Below are 21725 nucleotides of genomic sequence, written 5' to 3' on the forward strand. Positions count from 1 at the left end.
TTTGCACTGTCATCAGATGGGTATTAACTTGTTATAGCACAAATACAACACCTGAGAAATAATACATACAATGATTTGCAGAAATACCTGTACTAGGAATATAGGATGTGCACTCTACTCCCTTGGTGGTATTCACTTTACAAACATGAAGATTAATTCAGTAATGGTGTGTAAGTGTTTCCACTTCCATTATAAAGGAAATCAGATTAAAAAGTCTCACCACAAAAAGGAATATAAAACTATTTATTGACCACTGCTCACCATTATTTACAATAAAGTAAACAATATACAGTAGGATAACATTTTGACTACTACAAAGTTATTTTTCTGGCTTCTGCTGAAACAGTAACCCAAATACTGAAGATTGAGCCTACATGTAAGGAACAAGTTGGGGTCAAGAAAAACATGCAGGTCAATAATTTAGATTATAAGTTTGTTTACTCATTCATTCTAGCAGGTCCTAAATTGTGGCCACCTCTAGCCACTCAGTAGGTTTCCATGAGCCAAGTCTTAGACATCCACGAATCCTGACTTTGTGTACAGATTTCAACTTGTTGTAAGGGAATGGGTCATGAGTAGCCTTTAATGTTCCCTTAACAAGTCTTCCTTAGCTAATTCAAACAAACCAGGTTGACTAGTTACCTTATTTGGGTGGGGAAGTTGTTGGTAGTGATACAATTTTTCAGGAATTTTGCAAGCAAACTGCTATATTTTTGTAACAAAACACACAGATAATGGACTCTGGTATGGCTGCTTTGAAAATACCTACTTTAAGCTGACCAACTAACCACAGAATCATCTATTTAACTTGAAAAAGTTAGGGCTTCAGGAAAACTTTCAATTTAACTGTGATTTATTTCTTAGGTTGCTCAGAATGATATCATCTCAAACATGAGCTTATCACCCAGTTTTTGTTTTGGTAAATGTTTAACAACAAAACAAAAACCATTTACATAAGTATTTTATTTATACACACACAAACAAAAAACTCAGAATGGTCCTTAAGCACGTGAACTAAAAATGAGTCCTGTTTTTGAGTTTGACTATGGATAATTTTCCCAATATTTAGAAAAGCAGAGGAAATATATCAGGCTATTAAATGCTGTTTTCTGATAAAGGAAGCAACTACAGAAAGCTTTTTATTTGTTCAAAGGAACCAGTGCTATTGATGCAAAACAAAACCCAACAACTTCCCCAAATACTTTCAAAACCAACATATTAAACTTGATTTTCATTAGAATGCTGTTTTTTTCACACTAGTGAATCAAACACCAAGACCCATTTTATATATATATATAAATATATATAAAAATGATGTAAGTTACTGAGCTTCATCTTCTGGACAAGAATGCCAAGTTAGTCTCTCTTCATAAAAAGCAATTACAATCTGAGGACATTTCATATTTGCCTCTTTTGCCAACACCAAGTCAGCCTCATCTGAATCTTTCCTGTTATAAAGAAAAAATTCAGTTAAAAGTCTGAATTGTTAGGATTAAAAATGATTAAAACAAATAATTGATAATTTGACATATGAAGAAAAGGCTCAAAGGGGTAGGGGTGGGCAGGAGGGGAAGGGGAGAGATCAGTTACACAGGCTGGAATCTGGAAAGAATCCATATATAGATTGTGTTTAAAACTATATGAAGAGATACAGATAGAGACTAGGCCGGAGCTCATCAGTGGGTTGGGAAGGAAGTCACTGAGATCAAAGGAGGGAAGGGTGTGTTTCCAGAAGAAGCACAGACAACTATGTACAGTACACAGTACTCGATAGTGAGATAAATGACTCTTACTGTTTTAGGTACTTTATAACATGCTATGCTTTTCATCCGTTAGAGCATAATTCTACTTATATAAGAGTTTACTGTAAAACAGTTGTTATGCCAGTGGTAGCCTCAGGTATCTATCTCATGTTTAACTGCGTATTTGGATAATATCAAGGGGCCATCACAGATGATTGATGTATACCTTTTCAGTTTACACTTAGAAGTTGGCACTCCGTGTGGTACTTTGCGACACACACAGATGAAATTGCCTAATAACATACTTCTCAGATTATAGTTCCATCACGTCATATGACTGTATTGAAATTTAAATTAAAAAAATTTGGCCTATGTGGAGTCTACTAGCTAATTAGAATTTTTTTCCAGACCACTATTTAGTCAATATTAATTTTGAAAATCTTTCTAGAACAAATCACATCCTCTGACGTCTTAATGCTTGAGATTTTTAAAAAATTATATGGAAAAATGTTTAAGTACTTTTCAGTTTTGCTTTGGCTGAGTTCTACTATATTTGAATATTATTATCGTTTTTTTTCCTTGCATTGTTTTTCTTTGAATAATTTTAATTTTTGTATATGTGTGTTTGATAATAAAGTTATACATTAAAAAAAAAAGTTTGAATTGTTTATGTCAACTGAGAACCATTCACTTAAGAACTTCATTTTCCAAAATAGGTCATGGTTTTCAGATCATCACTTTAAAACTGTTACCAAAACTAGAATCTTCCTTTCAACAAATAGTTATCCCCTTACCTTACAATGGAAATTTCTAAAACCTTTCTTAGGTATGCTGATACAAAAAAAAAAAAAAAAAAGGAAAAATCTAGCCTTACTTTAAAACATAATCACCTATCCACTTACCATTTCATGAGAAACATCAATTCGCCACTACTGTCTGTGGCACCAATTATTCGTTCAGGATCAAGACCTCTAGCAAATCCTCTAGGTTTGTCAGCCTATTTATAAGAGGTAAAGTGATTAAACATAAGGTCCATCAAAGCCTTCCAATAGTGAAACAGAAAAAACTAGACTAAGAGCCTGCTTGGTATTATAAACACCTTATAATTTCCATTACTTTTAAAAACAGAGGAAATAGGGCTGGGGATTTAGCTTAGTGGTTCTGCTGCCTGCCTTGCAAGCGCAAGGTCCCGAGTTTGATCCCCAGTACCAAAAAAACACAAACAAATAAAAAAACAGAGGAAATAAATCTGTTTAATATTTGACGTAAAGAGCTTAAAATTTCTAAAACAACTGTGAATCAAGTCAAGAAAACATTCTTTATCCAAAGACATTAACAGCAGAACTGTGTGGGATTACAGAAAAACCAATTTCTTTATTTCTGGTGATAATACTTTTTTTTTTTTGGTACCGGGGATCAAACTTGGGACCTTGTGCTTGTGAGGCAGGCGGTGGAGCCAGAGCTAAATCCCCGGCCCTCTGGTGATAATACTTATAAGCTCATTAAAACTAGTATTTCATTAAGACCCAAAATATATAACAGACATTGTACAATGGGAAGAAAATGTTCAAATGAGAAGGAGAACAAGGGAAGGGGGAGCAGAAAGGAAAGAAGGAACAAGGGGAAAAGAGAATAGAAGGAAAAAGTGGAAACAAAGCTTTTGTAAATAAGGAGGGAAAGAGGGGTCAAAGGGAATGGGAAAAAAGAAGATACATCATGTATAGGACAAATTCCCTACGATGAATGTTACCATTATGTACATCTAAAATGTACCAATAAAAGTTTTGCTTCAAAAAAAATTAGTATTTCAAGTCACTTCTAGGTATTAAGCCTGAATTGTCCACATATCTTTAATGCATAAACAAAATAAAAATAGTAAAAACTGGCTGGGGATTTAGCTCAGTGGTTCAGGTGGCTGCCTTGCAAGCGCAAGGTCCCGAGTTTGATGCCTGGTACCAAAAAAAAAAAAAAAAAAAAATTGGGCCAGGCATTTAGCTCAGTGGTTCCACTGCCTGCCTCGCAAGTGCAAGGACCCGAGTTCGATCCCTGGTACCACAAAAAAAAGTAAAAACTTTAAATATACTTATGTGATTTACTCTCAGAACCAAATTTGTAATCAACATCTTGCTGATAAAATAGGACATCTATAATCTTAATAGAACTGTCATGAAGATATATAATGGACTGTCCAATTTCACATCAGTCCTCTTTACTAATATAATTATATTATAAGCTTAGTACCCGAGCCAAGAAACTAATTCAGCACTAAGATCTGGCACCAAATTGTTATGCTGGGCCAGCAAGCAAGGCAAAAAGAAATCCTGAAGTCAAGAGCAGAAGTTACCTTATTTGTCCAAAACCACGGACACAGTGAAGCAAAGACTGAATCAGAGCACATGTGTAGTGAATTACTCAAATGTCTCAATTCATGCCAATAAATTATAAAACTATTATTGTTATTGAAAAGTATATACTTAAAAATTAAAATATTGTTTGGTAACACAGATCACATATATATTAAAATTATTTAAAACAATTTTTTTCTGCAAATGCTTTTTTTTTCGGTACTGGGGATCAAACTTGGGTCCTTGTGCTTGCGAGGTGGGCAGCAAAACCACTGGGCTAAATCCCCGGCCTGCTAAAACAATTTTTTTGAGACAAGGTCTGGCTGAAGCCCAGGCTGGCCCTGAATTCATAGCGATTCTCCTTCCTCAGCCTCCCGAGGGCTGGGATTACAGGTGTGCATCCCCATGCCCAGCACATAGATCACATACAAAAAATACTCTTCTGGTAGTCATTGCCACTAAAGGACTACACCAGGACATGTGATTTGGATTGCTTTCACTATAGTGTAAAGGCTTTCGGTGGTTTTTTTTTACTATGTATTATTTGTATTTAAGACTGCCACCCTTGAGACACAGGTAACTGGTCTGATGAAGGATCACATCCATCAATCTATCAAAAATAGCACTAGTAGTGCATTTTAAGTGGTACAAAGTATTCACATGATACCTATATGCTAACCTATGCTTATCTTTTTTTCTTTTAACCTAAATATTCAGTATTTATAAAAAACAAGGCTTCTTAGTGGCATTTAAAGAGTGTAAGTTTTAAGTCTTTAAAATACTTAAGTCAAAACCTTTTACAAAAAACTGGTCTAGGGGCCGGGGATTTAGCTCAGTGGTTTTGCCACCTGCTGCACAAGCGCAAGGACCTGAGTTCGATCTCTGGTACCAAAAAACAAAACAAAACAAAACAAAACCACATCAAACTGGTCTAACAGGCAATGTGTTATACTTACAGCATCTCTTTTTTTCTTTGATTTGCTATCATCAGATTCACTGTCAGATAAAGATTTTCTTTTTGTACCATCTTTTTCTTTACCAGCTTTTTGAGAATTAAGAAATGCTTCGATTAATTCTGGACAATCTAAATTTTCTTCAGGTTCCCATGTATTGTCAGCACTGTGTTGTTAAAAAAAAACAACAATTCAATTAAACATGATTCATCACCATAATCTAGATGTATTTATAAATATCTGGGGAAAAAGTTTTCTGTGCTACAGATACTAGTTGTTCCCTCTCTAGTCAGAAATTGTTTTGCGAAGACCTGTCTAGATTACCTTTCGTATTATTTGCCTTCACAGTTCTAAGTGGGCAATGTGCTATTCTACCCCCAAGGTAAGTGGATCTGATTCAAGAGTAACTGAAGCTACTTATTTTTCCAAGTTTCACAACTCATTTACCTCTAGTAGTTTTTTTTTTTTTTGGTTTTGTTTTTTGAGAGAGGGTCTTGCTATGTAGTTCAGGGTGGCCTTGAACTCACTCTGTAGCCCAGGTTGGCCTCAAACTTGGGGCAATTCTCCTGCCTCTGCCTTCCAACATGCTCAGCTTCCACTAGCATTTTAAAACAATGATTTAGAGGCATTTTGAAATGTGAGACAATTTCAGTTTCTGGTAAGTGCTCAAATGTAAAACTGATATAAAGTAGGGGGCAGGGAAATTAAAAGCCAAATCCAGCCTCCTCTATGGCTTACAAGCTAATACTTTTTATATTTTTAAAAGGTCAGGGGAAATAACTTCAAAATAAAAATTAAAAATGGCCACAAATGAAGTATTCGTGGAACGCAAGTCATGCTCATTTGTTTAATGCATTATCTTTATCTATTGCTGCTTTTGTACTACAACTGCAGAAACGTGAAAGAGAAAAGATAGACAAGTCTATTTCCTTCATAATGGTTTAAGGGGTGAACATAGAGACAGCTTTTTTTTTTAAAAAAAAGAGAAGACGACTTAGTTAAAGGTGGAGAAAAGGGGGAAGACAGAGATGATAGTTAGCTACTCCCAAATACTCCTGGAGACAGCTTTTAATGTCCCATGGGATTCTAATAAAAATGACCTACCATTTGAAGGTAATGAACTCTGGTGAACTAGTTATATCTAAATTTAAATAGCTCAAAGACTTACTTTATTTGGTTTTGCTATCTGTTAAGAAATATTTTAGTGGTAAATTATTGACTTATGAAACATACTTAGGCTCAAGTAAGGACACTGACGGATGGATAAAATAAGAAAACCTAAATATTCCATTCAACAGGTAATTCCCAAATTGCTATGGAGGAAGCTTTAAATGTGACTAGTAGGGGAAGTAGGTGATAACAGATATTTGAAACTTAATCCACCATACTTAGGAAATTATCTACTCATTTTTAATTGTCACTGATTATTGAATTTTTTTGTGGTGTAAGGTAGAATACAAGCTAACTGGCATAAAACACAAGTGCTAAAAGCATAATCCCTGCATGTTTAAGTTATCTGAAGGACAGCTAACATTAAGAAAGAATGGTTATGTGCTCAACTAACTCATAACAAGGAATACCAGGAATCAAGATGAATTAAAAAAATGCCCAGGCTCTATTTAAAGAGATTGTAAACTTAGTTTAAGGACCTACAGCAGTGATAGCAAACCTTTTAGAGCTTTCAATGATAGAAACAGCCTGCTGTGGCACATGTGCCACGACTGATCTAGATTATTACAAACATCTCTGTTTAAGATCCACTAGTCTAATTGTACAGTTTCAATATTTTTTGGTGCCCCCTGTTCATAGGAAAACAATGTAGATTAGACATTTTACTTAACACAATATCTAACTACATTAATACACATTATATAATAAAAGTCTCTTCAAGGTAATAAACTAGACTCCAAACCTCAAACAAGGTACCCTAGAACTAAAGGCTCCTTTAAATTTAAACATACCTTGGGATAACTGACAAAAGAGCAAAAGATCTAGGCTAAAAAAAAAAAAAAAAAAAAAAAAAAATCTAGGCTAAAAATAAGTCCATTTAAGTGCAATTAAAAATACAAACAACAACAACAATGTCTCTTACTCTGTAAATCCCTTCCACTTCAGAAAATACTCCACCTTCCCATTCACTACACGACGGTCCAGTACTTTTTCTACCACAAATTCTTCAGGCTCTGCTTCCTCAACTTTTTTACTTTTTCCATTTTGTTTCTTTCCCATTTTTTGCTAAAAAAAAACAAGAGAAAAGTTAAGAAACAAAGACTTTAAAGGCTAAAGTTCTTACATCGTTATATGACATAAATTGTTACTTGTATATCCCAAGACATACATCTCCTAAAAAGTCGACAAGACAATAAAGGAATGCTTCACTCCACTGATTTAACTCAAACTTATGACCTAACAATCTTCACCAAATGACAGAATCAAACCACTACCTAGAAATACTGTTTTCTTTTCTTAATCTACAACACCAAATTTACCAGAGTTCTCATTTTAACTGCAGCACAGCAACAAATGACTAAAGTTTTATCAAACACTACAAGGAACAGAGTAAATAGTAGTGACAGGTCTTACTAAGGGAACCCATGGTATATCTGATAAACCTGTAGCCCTAAGATAGTCATAATCCCTTTCCCAATTCAGACACCAATATTAAAAGCCTCAAGGATATAGAGAAAAATGAGAACATTTAGAATCCTGACATAACTGTAGGGTCAACAATGGAGACCATGACTTAAGTTTTCCCTGACCACTTGGAGCAAACCTACAATGCCACTACTTCAAAAGACCAAGAGAAAAAAATTAATCTGATTTCTAAAACTAAAAACAAAAAACTCAATTTCCCTGTTCTTAAACACATTTCACAAAAGCATGCTTACAACAACGCCTCAAGACTGCAAAAGGACATTTAAAGCTATGAAAACATACAAAGGTATACAAACTAATGTATCAATAAAAAGTTAAAAAAAAAGCAGACAACATTTGATTTTGTTGGATACTATTTCTAAATTAGGCCTTGTGATTTTTATTACTCAAAAGCTTTAAGACTGGACCCAATTACTTTTTCTGCCTCTGTACAGTATAAGGAAGATAAGAGTGACAGTGGGAAGAGCAAAGAAACTGGGGTGAACAAAAGGTTTTTTAAAAATAAAGTTAGGTTAAAAACTTGAAGAGGCCCTTTACAAAAAAAAGAGAAAATAAACACCAATAAGTTATATACCCTAAAGGCTACCCTATTTTGTGTAGCAACTTAATTTCAAAAAGCATCCATTTGGGGCTGGGGATTTAGCTCAGTGGCACCACCCTTGCAAGCGCAAGGTCCTGAGTTCGATCCCCAGTATCCCATCCCCCCGGCCTGGAAAGCATCCTTTTGTTTTATGTAACTATTTGCATCGTCAAATATCATAGCTCACTTCTTTACCATCTAATACTTGAAGGTTACAGGTAACTGTAAAAGCCAATTCTATTATCTGGATTTTGACTTACTATAGAATCTGAAGGTCAATTCAATCCTGAAGAGGTACAGGAAATGCTTTATGCTTTTATCATTGTTTTTCAACCTACACAATCTACCACAGACTTATCAAGACAGACTTTACATTACATAGCTCAATCTGTTTTCCAGAGTATTTGATATCATGTACAATCCAATGATGGCACGAATTAAAAAATCATCAACTTGCCCCTTTTAGTATGAAACCCAAGAGGAAAAAGGAGATAAAAACCAAATGTCTGCTCTTTACATAGGCGTTAACACCTTTATAGATAGAATTAAACACTATGGGAACAACAACTTTAACTTTCCTGATTTTGATGTTCTTCTAAAAAAACTTGTAATTTGACATGGTTAAATCCATTTGAACATATTCCCAATGAGAAAGGTACCAATAAAAGAATTTAATAAAAAAAATCCATTTGTACATGATTTTTATACATCTGTGTAACTTGCTATAAAATCTAAGAATGTATACTTTGCACAAAGCACCTAGTTTTAAATAATATACCTGACTTCTCCAGAATTCAGTAGAAATCTAAGTGGACATACAGCTTTGCCTACGTTAACATATTCTTCCATGTTACATAGATGTGCATTTTTATTTCAAAATGCCCTCCTAAAATTAGGTTTTTTGAAATGAATTTTGAGCCTTTTAAGTCAAGTGCATAATATCATAATGGTAACCATTTCATTTTGTCCCCAATTCTCCTCCATAAAACCAGTAAGGGAGCTGGGAAATACACAGATACAAATTTTTCAACCACAGAGATAGTTACATTTTTTTGGGAAAAAATTTAGTTAGATCCTTACATGTTTTAGGTTTAAATTAACTTACCAATGTAGTTTTATTGGAGGCCATTTTTTATTGCAGACTTGCAGAGCTATTACTAGAAAAATGCATGACAGTTAAATTGTTTTCATGACAGTAAAAGGTAGGTAAACAAGTATTCCTTGGACTTCATCCCCCCACGTAAGTAATGCACGTTTCAGACAGCTACAAATCCAAAGCAGCAGATTTATGCTCCAGGCTTTAGGTTTACACACCCAAGCATTTGCGTTCTAAAAAAATTAGTCTAGAAAACATTTTCTAGGATTGGTGCCTACTGGTACCTAAAACAGCTTTACATAGGGAAAATAAACGAGTATCTTTTCTAATCTGTCTTACTTATAATTAACTAAATTTTTTTAAAAGAAAAAACCTTTTGATTCAAAACCAGACACAATTACTAAACTAACGGTAAACTACCAAATATTTTTCTCTAGCCTTCAGAACAGTCCAGGTCTCCTATCTAATTCACTTGATTGCTTTTCAGCAGAAATCTCTCTTTCTGATCAATGGTTTAATAGAGAAAGAACACTGAGATGCTTCAGTGCATTCCGTGACACTTTTGAAATCTCGGCCCTGGCTCGCCCGCTCCCCTCCCGGCTCCGTTCCGGCCTCCGGAATCCTAGGTGCCAAGCGCCCACCCCCACCCCCACCCCCACCCCCACCCCGGGGCCTCGTGGTCAGCGCCTCCGCGGGGAGACAAAGGCCGCGGCGCCGGGGCTCAAGGGCACAGCGCTACGGGGCCCGCACACCCCTTGGGCGGCGGCCGCGTAACGGGATGCCCGCCGCAGCCTCCGGGCAGCGACTGCGCGCACTAGGCCTTGCAGCTGCAGTAAAACGCACCGATCTCCCCGAGGCCCGGCTCGCCGGCAGAGCGGCGTGCCCCCCCCCCATAGGGGACCCAGGAGAAGGGGGAGGGCGCTTTGTCTAGAAATAAGGCCGCTGTCACTGCGGCTCTGCACGCGAGACCTCCGCGATAGTTTCCTCCCCACCTAACTGCACGAGCGGCGCCAGGCCAGTCGCCGACCTCCGCTTGCCTCTCAGCTGCTTCCCGCAGTCCCCGTCGCCGAATGCGGCGAGAAGCGGCTGAGAGGGCGATTCGGGGGCACCCGGCGCACGCAGTAGCCTGAGCACCACCACCAAGGGGGAGGGGGGATTGGAAAGGCCACCGACTTCACCGCCTGGGATGCTCGCGTCGCGGTTCCACAGCGTCTCGGCCTGCGTGCCTGCAGCCGCACTCACATCCGAGGAAAGGGGGCCAGGGCGCAGCGCGGGCTTGGGGGAGGGGGGGGTGACACCGCCCATGACGGGCGGCCGCGAGGGGCGGGGCGCGGCCGCGGGGGGCGGGGCGACCGCAGCACTTACGGTCCGCAGCGCGGCGCCGGATGGTCCCGGCGGGCGGGCGGGCGGGCGGGCGGGGAGGAGAAACGGAAGGGTGCGGGGCGAGGACCGTGACTCGAGCCCTCTCGGCGGAGGTTTTTCCTTCTCCGCAGCTGCTGGCGCCAAAGCCAGACTCCTCCCCCTTCGTCGCCTCTCGTCGTGGGTGCCCTGACGCAAGAGAGGGCGGGTCCCAGGGAGCTAAGAGCGAGAGCTCCCTTAATCTCGCTTGGGGAAGGCCGCCCCCCAGGACAAGGGGTTAATCCCACGGCCTTTGGCGGGGGCTCGGTTGATGCAACAGTGATTTGTTGACTACAGATCGCTTCGGGTGTTTCCGGAAGGGGCCCAGTCAGTCCTATACTGGGGAAAGGAAAACGAAGGGGAAAGCTAAAAGAATTGTTTTAAGGCGGGAGAACCTGGGGGATGGGATTATCAAAGGTGTACGCGGAGGAACTCTTGGTTGGAGGGGACCGGACCTCAGAGCTGAGGATTTAGCTCCACCCACCAGCGTTAATTTCAAACTGCGCGACCGTTTCTCACCTGCCCTACGCTAAGGAGGGGGCTGGACGCAATTCTGGGAGGAGCAATACGCAGGACTCGAGCCTTCCGCAATTCACCGAGCAAATTTGCGCAAATGACGCAAAGCACTGTCGCTGGCCGCAAATGAGAGAGGAGCACGTACTCGGCGTAAAGGGGGCGTAAGCACTCCCGCCATTGGCGGCGGTTAGGGCGTTTACGTTACGTATTGACGTAAGGAAAGCCGCGTTACTGGGGGGGGAAGGTTCTAGAAAAGAGGCGGCAGCGGCTGTAGCGGCAGTAGCGGCTGCGCCGGGTGCCGTGTGGACGTGCAGTTAGCGGTGTTTCTCGAGCAGCAACAGCTCTCACTACAGCGCCAGGACGAGTCCGGTTCGTGTTCGTCCGCGGAGATCTCTCTCATCTCGCTCGGCTGCGGGAATTCGGGCTGAAGCGACTGAGTCCGCGATGGAGGTAACGGGTTTGAAATCAATGAGTTCTTGGAAAGGGCATGGCGAGGCCGGTGGCGCCGCAGTGGAAGTCGGCCAGCTGCCTCCGTGGGAGAGCGGCGGGAGACCGGGCCGCCCCCGTGGCGGTTCTCGAGGTGTTTCCGCGAGGGGTCGGCAAGCGGAGGCTTAATTGTGTAAACGTTTTCCCCACCCTCAGTCTCCCGGCGCCATTTCCCTTTTCTGGGGTGGGGGATGGGGAAGCCTTTTCTGGTGGCCGCAGCCCCCTTAGCGCCTGCGGGGCGCGGGAGCGGGCACTCTCCCCCAGAAGGCCCACGGCTTCGGGGGGCCGGGCGTTTCGGCGGGCGGCGGGCGGCAGGGCGGGCGGCGGGGCCTCGCGAGTTGCTCTGCGGAGCCTCCCCTCCCCCTCTCCGGGAACCGGATTTGGCGGCCGCCATTTTCCTGTCTCCTCTCCTCTTCCGCAGCGTTTTTGTCTCAACTCTCTCAACGCCGCTAGTTTCATTTTTCTGTGGACGCATACTAGTGATTAACTATTTTTCTTTCTTCTTGGGCTGTTTGCATCTCGTTTCGAGGTGGATTTGGAGTGTTTTGTGAGCTTGGATCTTTAGAGTCCTGCGCACCTCACTAAAGGCGCTCTGCCTTCCCCTCGATGAAATGGCGCCATTGCGTGCAGGAGCCACACAGAAGAGAGGGCGGGCCGGGGCGGGGGGGGGCGCTCTGCAGGGCTTCCTGGCGGCGGCTGAGAGAAGGTATCTCGGCCTAGGGCGTTGGGCCGCTTTTAAAGCGAGCTGTCTGACGAAGGAAGCGTTTTATGCTTTCCAGACCTCGACAGTTGAGTAACGGTTTTATTTGCGGCTGCAGTGATTCAGAAAGCAGTTGAATTGTAGGCAACTTGTTAAAAAACGTAGAGTCCTCAGGTTACTATGGAGCGTGTCAGTGAGCGACATTATTGGGCGGGGGGTTATTCATTTTAGTAGTCTATTGTCCTGAAGGGTTCTACTTGAATTGTGGAACTTTTTCGTATTTAAATAGTATTTTTATTGGGAGGTTAAAGCTACGGATCCGTATGTCAGAAATTACAAAGAAAATGAAGTAAAAACTAGTTGTTTTACTTTGGTTAAAATATGGCTCAGTCCTTGATTCGTTGAGTGTATTACTGTGGACGAAGTGTTTTTAGGTAGGCCTGAGCCATTATGTATTTGAACTTTAACTTTTCTCATTTGTTCGCAATTTTGGTTGATGATTACATTGATAAGCACAATGCGGTTTTAAGCGAAAGGGGTCTACCTGGTTACTTTCTTTGACCCTAAGCACATTTATAAAAATAACTTTTTTTATAATCGATAGTGGACATCGGGTAAGTTTGGAAAAAACTATGAGGTAAGTAAGAGTTTTTGCTTTTTGTTAGCGACTTGTAAGAATTGTAGATATATTTTACACATTTGTAGTATGTGAGACCTACTTACTGAACAATTAAAATATAATTAAAAATTAAATGTCAAAACCATTTCTTAAAAAGTATTGTCTCAAAAGGAACTAGTTTTGAGAACTTAAGGTAAATTTTCAGAATGTTGGACGTTTGTGCAGGCAAAAAAGCCTGAATTGGCTTTTAATTGATTTTTGACCATTTGAGAGAATACGCATAGAGGGAAAATCTTCAGAGAACTGGATTGAGAGAAGTAATGTTGCTCAGTAGGAGCAAAATTTTATTTAACGTATACACAAGGCAGTTGGTCTGGATACGACGTATGACTTGTTAGCCTAGTTAGTTATCTGTAAGCTAGGTTTAATTGCCAAAAATAAAGGGAGGTTTAATGTAACGTTTTCTTGCTGGTTTGCAGGTAACTAAGAGATACCTACTCAGATGTTTTTGACTTGTAGAATTTAAGACACTGGTTTTATGTTGTGTGATTTTCCCAGGTGCTCAATAAGTTCAATAAGCTTGATCTGGTTTAATGAATTGAGGAAATGATAGTGTAATAGTATGAAACTTTTTATGGTTTTAAAATGTGAGTTACTGTACCTGTAGATAATTGTAACTTACGTTCAGGTGGTTAAGGTTGTACGGTTGCCTAAGCCAAATACAGGGATGTCTGCCCCACAAAAATTGCTTATTGTAACCTTTTTGGGGTTCAGATATACACATTGTTGATTATAAAAATTAATTTGGGTTATAAGATTTACTATAAGGTTATGTTGTGCATATAATGAATGTTCAGAGTTTTTTCTTAATTGAAAATTGATATGGAGAAACACCTTGTTTTTTGGGTGGGGGGTTGGTTGAGCTGCTTAGAACTGCCACCATAGGGGCAATTTAGGAAAAACTGATTTTGGATAACGAAACCTGAAATAAATGGTAAAACTTTGTATGGAATTTAAGTATGGAACCAAGAGGTTTTTTTGTTTTGTTTTTTTTTTAAATTGAAAAATGTATAGATTGAGTAAAGAAAGATAATTTGTTTTTCAAGGATGTAGAATTGAATGATAATTTTGGTAAGAATACTTTTAATAGCTCTTCACTGACCATCGAATCAATGTTTCTCCTAGAAAGTTTTTGAAAGACGTGATACTAAATTTGCTTAAGATAATTTTAAGTCAAGTAAATTTAGATCAAGCATTAGTGACTTTGCAACTTGTGTAGTTCAACTGAGAGTTTTTTGGTGTAACGCAACTAATATGTAGTTTAACATATGGTTTAAATTTGATGTAAGTTTCTTTTTTCCCCCCCAGAAAACTTTAGAAACTGTTCCTTTGGAGAGGAAAAAGGTACTCTGCCAGCAGGTCACCTCATATTTACGAATTTAATTTCCTGCATACAAAGAGAAAATGTAAATAAAAATTGAAATGGTATTTTCCTTTGCAGAGAGAAAAGGAACAGTTTCGTAAGCTCTTTATTGGTGGCTTAAGTTTTGAAACTACAGAAGAAAGTTTGAGGAACTACTACGAGCAATGGGGAAAACTGACAGACTGTGTGGTACGTTAACTATGGAAGGCTGCAGATAATAGCCTCCTAACTTAAGTGAATCTTGTCAGAAAACAACTTAATATTCATATAAAACATTCTATTTGATGTTATGAATTTCTAACAGTGAAAATAAATACTAAAGATTCCTTTTTGGTTTTAAAGGTTATGAGGGATCCTGCAAGCAAAAGATCAAGAGGATTTGGTTTTGTAACTTTCTCGTCCATGGCTGAGGTTGATGCTGCCATGGCTGCAAGGCCTCATTCAATTGATGGGAGAGTAGTTGAACCAAAACGTGCTGTAGCAAGAGAGGTGAGCAAAGCAAACTAAATGCAATAAACATGAACATATCCTAAGCAGAATGTAACTTTTAAAACAAATAATGCCTAAAGTGGTTGGGTTCCTTGGACCTGGTGTTTTTTGTTTTTCAAGACTAGGCTCTTGAAACTAATGTTTTACCTTATCTGTCGTAAAAGAGGTTTAAGCCAGATGAAACAAAAAGATGGAAGGAATGCTTGCAATCATGCTTCCGACTTTTTTCTCTCAGGTTAACTCCCCCCCCCCCCCCACTTTTGTAGGAGTCTGGAAAACCAGGGGCTCACGTGACTGTGAAGAAACTGTTTGTTGGTGGAATTAAAGAAGATACTGAGGAACATCACCTTAGAGATTACTTTGAAGAATATGGAAAAATTGATACCATTGAAATAATTACTGATAGGCAGTCTGGGAAAAAAAGAGGCTTTGGCTTTGTTACTTTTGATGACCATGATCCTGTGGATAAAATTGTATGTAAGTGTCTGTAGTTAGGTGTGCAGCCCTTGCGTGTATTAAATTTGGGGTAATATCTATGATTGCATTAGGTAAAATTCCTATTAGCATGTGGATTTAGGAGATTCTGAATTTTTGTTTCAGTGCAAAAATACCACACCATTAATGGTCATAATGCAGAAGTAAGAAAGGCTTTGTCTAGACAAGAAATGCAGGAAGTCCAAAGTTCTAGAAGTGGAAGAGGAGGTAAGTAAAATTCATTCTAATTTTCTCTAAATTTGTCTTAAGTGCTTACTACTAACAAGCATTTTTTGTAGGCAACTTTGGTTTTGGGGATTCTCGTGGTGGCGGTGGGAATTTTGGACCAGGACCAGGAAGTAACTTTAGAGGAGGATCTGGTAAGTGCAAATTTGAAGTGTTTGAAGGGTGAAATGTGTTTGATTTAAAATTAGTTAGATTTGGGTTAGGAATCAAACCTTGGGTGTCCCTAAGTGTTGTATCTTGGTGAGCTCTTGATGGGATCTGTCAAGTGGTAAAGGAGTTAAACATTTGTGGTCTTTCAGAAATGACATTGTAACAGCTTACATACAAGTATTCCTGAATAACGAGTAGAGTTAACAGAAGAAGCATTAGTGAGCTAACCATTGTCTTGATTGGGGTAGAATTTTGCTAAAAGGTTTAGAGGTATGACTGGCTTACTGATGTCATATGGTGTGTGACAAAAGGTCTAGCCCCATTCACTGTCATTTGTATGGATAAATGAATCTTTCTAGTCAAGAGTTCCAGAATTCAGGCCCCAAAGTTAGCATAAAATAAAAAATTAGGTGCTCCTTGAGGGTTTTTTGTTTTTTTTTAAACCAGTAAGGGAACAAGTGTGTTCTAGACCAAGGTGTTCTGGGTTATTCTCATTCTGAGGCACTAATAGTGTTGGGGATATGGGATATGTAGAACAGGGTACAATAATCCTTCATTTTTTGACCCCTAACAGACGGATATGGAAGTGGACGTGGATTTGGTGATGGCTATAATGGGTATGGAGGAGGACCTGGAGGTCAGTTTTTTCTAATTTTGGTTTATGTGACAAGATTTAACTACGTTTACCCTTTTTAAAGACCTAGGCTGGGCCAGGGATTTAGCTCAGTGGTTTTGCCACCTGCTGCGCAAGCGCAAGGACCCGAGTTCGATCCCTGGTACCAAAAAAAAAAGACCTGGGTAATACTTGTTCACGTACTAAGTTTTAAAAATTGTGGCTTAGCTGTGTTACAAGTAAATATGTTTTAGGTGTTGGGATGCTGAGTACAAAGTTATATGGCTGGGTCATTTCTGAAAAGTTACAGACACCCACCATGTGCTCACATTTCTGGAGTAAAAGAATAGAACCTACATGTGAGATTTTATGTACTTTTGTGTTTCTGCTAAGTATAGAGTAGTGAATTTGACTAAGAGCAGTATGTAAAGGGAAAATAGAGCAACTGTGTTCTTAGTCCTGATTTTAAAAGGACATTTAAAATGAAGATGGATTGTAAATGTGCTTTTGCTACTTGCTGTGTGTTACTAAGTGACTGACAATCTGTTACAAATTTTAGACAAAGCAGAGTTCACACTGCACATAATTTGAGGCTTACTGTGCTAGTTTTCAGATCTCAAATTACCTAAAACTTTACTTACTTTAAATTGTCCAGGTTTCCTGCTCAGGAGAGGGTAATGAGTATGTAGTATAAGAAATAATGTAATTCATAAGGGGAACATGATTTGCTTGCTAACTTAAGATTTTTGTACCAGTAGGGGGAGTTGTGACCCTTCCTCCAAAAGATCATGCCAGTAGTTAGACATTAATTTGTTTAGTCACAGGTGATAGTTGTGGTGACTTCTAGCCACTCCAGAACCAAATGCTTTACCTATTTGTAGGTATTTTGGGCTTAAGGTCATTCTAGAAGAGATTTCATAGAAATAAGACTATACAGAAGTGTATGTTCTGAGAAATTTTTAATAGGTCTGATAATAAAGTTTAGAAGCATTGAAAATATTAATTAAATGCTTCTTTTATTTAGGTGGCAATTTTGGAGGTAGCCCTGGTTATGGAGGAGGAAGAGGAGGATATGGTGGTGGAGGACCAGGATATGGAAACCAGGGTGGGGGCTACGGAGGTGGTTATGACAACTATGGAGGAGGTAATAAATTCATATGCCACCTTCCCACTGACGTCTTTGACAATACTGGGAAGCAAACCAAGAGCCTCTTAAGATAGGCAAGGCCTTTATCCCACTGATGTATATTCCTGGCACCTGCCTACAGCCTTTATGTGGGAATTTACAGGATACTTTGTTCTTATTTTACCATTGCCACTAGATGCTTTTACATATTGTAGAACTGCACAATTGGCATTCTGATTTGTTTTTATGAGAGCTTTGTCCTAAATACTTGGCATGCATCTTTGCTTTATTTGGTTGGGTTGTAATAAAATGCTGACACTTTTTTTTAAGGAAATTATGGAAGTGGAAATTACAATGATTTTGGAAATTACAACCAACAACCTTCTAACTATGGTCCAATGAAAAGTGGAAACTTTGGTGGTAGCAGGAACATGGGGGGACCATATGGTGGAGGTAAGTTAAAATTTCATATTGATTTTTGTGTGATTGATGCGTTTTATGACTTGAAGGGAAAGTAACATTCCAAGTGTGTTGTATTGGGCTAATTCTCTCATATGCAGTGTTAATGAGGTAAATTTTGCATAAGTACTTTTAAAAGATTACAATATCAGAACAGGGATTTGGGGTAGAGGAGATATGTTTTTACTGTGTAAAATATTTTGGTGTGAGGATAGTAGATACTAGGTGGGAGTTCTTAGAAGGGATAACCACTTTTTTTAAGGTAGGGCAGTGTCTCACTGTAGTACAGGCTGGCCTCAAATTCACAGTGATCCTTCTACCCCAGCCTCCCGAGTGCTAGGATCACAGGTGTGCAGCACCACACCTGGCTTGGATAGCCAAATCACTGAGCGCATTGCAAGTAGTATAAATATGTGATGTGCCTCTTCAAAGTTAAATTCCAAGTTCTTGTTCAAACCATTGTTTAGCTTGTTGAGAATGTTTTTCACAAAACCAGATAATGCTGTCTCTTGTGCTTGGTACATTCTTTTTTTTTAAATGTCTTTATTAAAAATGAAAGGTGATGGTAGAAGGCTTTTTAAACAAAATAACATCGATACAATAACAAAACTAAAATACTTGTATACATTTGGATGTTCAGCTAAGTAATTGAGTTAGAATGTAAAGGGCTGTGGTCTGCTGAAGACTAGATGGCTATAAATAAAAAGCAGCTAGTATATGCTGATCATGGGAAATGAAATAAATTTGCTCTTCTGCTCTTCTCACCATTCTAGGAAATTATGGTCCAGGAGGCAGTGGAGGAAGTGGGGGTTATGGTGGAAGGAGCCGATACTGAGCTTCTTCCTATTTGCCATGGGTAAGTAGTTTTTGAGTTTTACAATTAATTATTGTCTTGGGAGTCCTAGCTGCAGGAGTAAAGCTTTTTAGGATCATGTTATCTTTCCTTAAAGTCTGGTTAGATGGATAATTTCATAACCTATTTTTTTTTACTCTTTACTTCTGTTGAAACAGGCTTCACTGTATAAATAGGAGAGGATGAGAGCCCAGAGGTAACAGAACAGCTTCAGGTTATCGAAATAACAATGTTAAGGAAACTCTTATCTCAGTCATGCATAAATATGCAGTGATATGGCAGAAGACACCAGAGCAGATGCAGAGAGCCATTTTGTGAATGGATTGGATTATTTAATAACATTACCTTACTGTGGAGGAAGGATTGTAAAAAAAATGCCTTTGAGACAGTTTCTTAGCTTTTTAATTGTTGTTTCTTTCTAGTGGTCTTTGTAAGAGTGTAGAAGCATTCCTTCTTTGATAATGTTAAATTTGTAAGTTTCAGGTGACATGTGAAACCTTTTTTAAGATTTTTCTCAAAGTTTTGAAAAGCTATTAGCCAGGATCATGGTGTAATAAGACATAACGTTTTTCCTTTAAAAAATTTAAGTGCGTGTGTAGAGTTAAGAAGCTGTTGTACATTTATGATTTAATAAAATAATTCTAAAGGAAATTGTGTAATTATAGACTTTTTATTTTAAATAAGTTAAGGAGTGGGTAGTATAATTAAGGTCCATTGCAAAGTTGTTGTTACATTTGTGTAAGATAAATGCTGGTCAGATATAAGTGTGTTGTCTGCAATTCATCAGGATTAAATTATCTAGATAACTTAAGGGATATCTCTGCAAGGAGAAACACCTTTTTAGATCTTTTAGATGCTGCTTCTTCAATGCAAGGAAAGGAAATAACCCCAGCGAGGTACTCTACAGGGACACAGGTCTAGTACAAGAGAACTCTTGACGGCTACTAAGTTCAGCCAGTCTTAAAAAACTGTGCTGTTTCTACAAAGCTTTAACTACAGTAGTTTATAAGGATGCCAACGAAAGCTGAGGGTGTAGAGCAAAGTAGTTCTAAGCTTCAGTTAAACTTCTTTAGGTAAGATCATATTTACTTTTTCTTTCTTAATTTTCCTCCCTAAAAGATTAATAACTCTTCAATGCTCTTTCAGTATAGTGGTTCTTATGTAGTTTAACATAGCTACAAATTGAGTTTAACAATTTATAAACTCAAGAGAATATTTAATAAACCCTGTTTTCCAATCTGTCATTTACTTAAAATTATTTTGGTTGTTTTTCCCTTTTTTTCCTTCTTTCCCACCCTTTTCCTCTCCATGAAGATTCAGGTGCTTAACATATCATTTTTTTCCCTGCTGGAATTTTAGCATTGATATGAACCATGGACAAGTATATTCTGCTGCCACAAAGACTGTAAAGTGCTTCATTTCAACAGCTGAGGCAAGCCAAGTGATCATTAATAAAGCTTTTCTTGGTTCCTTCAGTGGTGTTGGTAGTAAAATGGTAGGTAAAAGTTAGGCTGAAAGTTGAATAAATCAGATTTCCTGTCATTACACCCTTGTGTATTCACATTTCTTGGGTCAAGCATTTTGAATGAACTAGGGTTTTTATTAAAATGGATATTGTGTTCTATTACTTTGATTCTAGCTTTACATAATCAGGATCATGGTCACCTAGAAGGTAGGGTGAAATGGTTGGATCTATTTTCAGAAAATAGTTTATACTTACAAGTGAAGTTCCTACATTATAAATCTTGTATTTATTCATTATTAAATGGCCAGGTGAAAATACTAATTCTTCCCCAGTGTCTTATTATAAACAGAACTGTAGGTTGACTGCTGAAATTAATTTCTTACTACTCAAATTTCCTGGCTTTATTGCCTTTTCAGGATTGTAATATTCAGGGCTTATTCTGTATGCAGCAGAGAGTCTTTTTTTGATCCTAAGACCACCACTGAAGTTATTTAGGTTCTTTGGACAAACATGATAAACTTCTTCAGATACTTTTTTTTTCCTTTGGCAGGAAGGTGTCTTGCTGCAGGTAACTAATGAAGAAGTGGTCAACCACAGAGTCTTCAAGAAATAAGAAATTCTGTACCATCTGAAAGTAGTTCTTGTTGGTGCCTTCATTTAAGAAGCACTCTCTTAAGATTAAAGGGAAATGTTTTTTGATAAAAACAAAAATTTGATTTTAGTACAGGTTCTTGATAAAAAATGAGTGTTTGTAAAATAACATCAGTTAGAGATAAATGTATCATGTTTTAAATTAGGTTTTGTGAATAGACAGATTTATTTTAAATATAAAATTTATAAAATAAATACTTTTATATGCAAATACTTGGTGTAATGCTTACACATGAAATATGTGAAACTTGTTCTATCAACATGCAGCTGTCTACAAGATTGCCATCCCCTAAATTTTTAAAGCAGTTTTCACAAAACTATGCGTATTTTACTTTTTGAATATTAAGAATCAAATGAGAAAAGCATTGTGGACGTTATTTACTGTCCCTAATAAAATGCTATTCTTTATGCACTGTATATTCAGTGTTTGAATACTGCTAGTTTGCTGTATCTTTGATATTGGTGGTGGCTTTTGAATTGATGGATTTTAACCAGCTAGTGCTCCATAAACAACTTTGTGCTAAACACAGACAAAATTGGACAGTTTGTCAAATGTCAGTCAGTCCGGTTGCAATTTACACTTTACATGTGAACATCAGTCGTTACCATTGGACTAGAGCTTTCTGCGTTACATTTAGTAATGGGGACTGTCTAGGTGTTTGACTTAACATAAGGGTGAACAAAGT

The 21725-nt window shown here is 38.5% G+C and overlaps 2 protein-coding genes across 26 annotated transcripts; one reads left to right on the forward strand and one right to left on the reverse strand.

Annotated features, from left to right (window-relative positions):
- Positions 1-229: 229 nt before the first annotated feature.
- Positions 230-10911, reverse strand: Cbx3 (chromobox 3). 9 transcript variants are annotated; one of them, XM_087206632.1, is made up of 6 exons: positions 10737-10889; positions 9381-9432; positions 7133-7275; positions 5044-5206; positions 2645-2739; positions 230-1448 (listed from the first exon to the last, which is right to left on the reverse strand). In XM_087206632.1, the coding sequence occupies exons 2-6, from the start codon at positions 9402-9404 to the stop codon at positions 1322-1324; spliced, it is 552 nt and encodes a 183-aa protein (XP_087062758.1). In that variant the 5' UTR covers positions 9405-9432; positions 10737-10889; the 3' UTR covers positions 230-1321. The 9 variants fall into 9 exon arrangements, with proteins under 9 accessions (XP_087062758.1, XP_004839587.1, XP_087062755.1 ...); XM_004839530.4 differs by having other exon boundaries at positions 10545-10853; XM_087206629.1 differs by lacking the exon at positions 10737-10889 and adding an exon at positions 10409-10647.
- A 652-nt stretch (positions 10912-11563) lies between these two features.
- Positions 11564-21456, forward strand: Hnrnpa2b1 (heterogeneous nuclear ribonucleoprotein A2/B1). Of its 17 annotated transcripts, none has more exons than XR_002393086.2 (13): positions 11564-11735; positions 14459-14494; positions 14592-14702; positions 14856-15002; positions 15269-15479; positions 15603-15704; positions 15776-15856; positions 16447-16509; positions 17510-17629; positions 17942-18064; positions 18844-18926; positions 19768-20418; positions 20939-21456. XR_002393086.2 is itself a non-coding variant. In XM_004839534.4 (12 exons), the coding sequence occupies exons 1-11, from the start codon at positions 11730-11732 to the stop codon at positions 18903-18905; spliced, it is 1062 nt and encodes a 353-aa protein (XP_004839591.1). In that variant the 5' UTR covers positions 11564-11729; the 3' UTR covers positions 18906-18926; positions 20939-21456. The 17 variants fall into 17 exon arrangements, 9 of the variants coding, with proteins under 9 accessions (XP_004839591.1, XP_087062747.1, XP_087062745.1 ...); XR_001183129.3 differs by having other exon boundaries at positions 20283-20418; XR_002393087.2 differs by having other exon boundaries at positions 20283-20355.
- Positions 21457-21725: the final 269 nt, after the last annotated feature.

Source organism: Heterocephalus glaber, unplaced genomic scaffold (genome assembly GCF_053883595.1).
Source record: "Heterocephalus glaber isolate CG9 unplaced genomic scaffold, H.glaber_assembly_v1.0 deba00000676, whole genome shotgun sequence".
In the NCBI taxonomy this organism is placed as follows: domain Eukaryota; kingdom Metazoa; phylum Chordata; class Mammalia; order Rodentia; family Bathyergidae; genus Heterocephalus; species Heterocephalus glaber.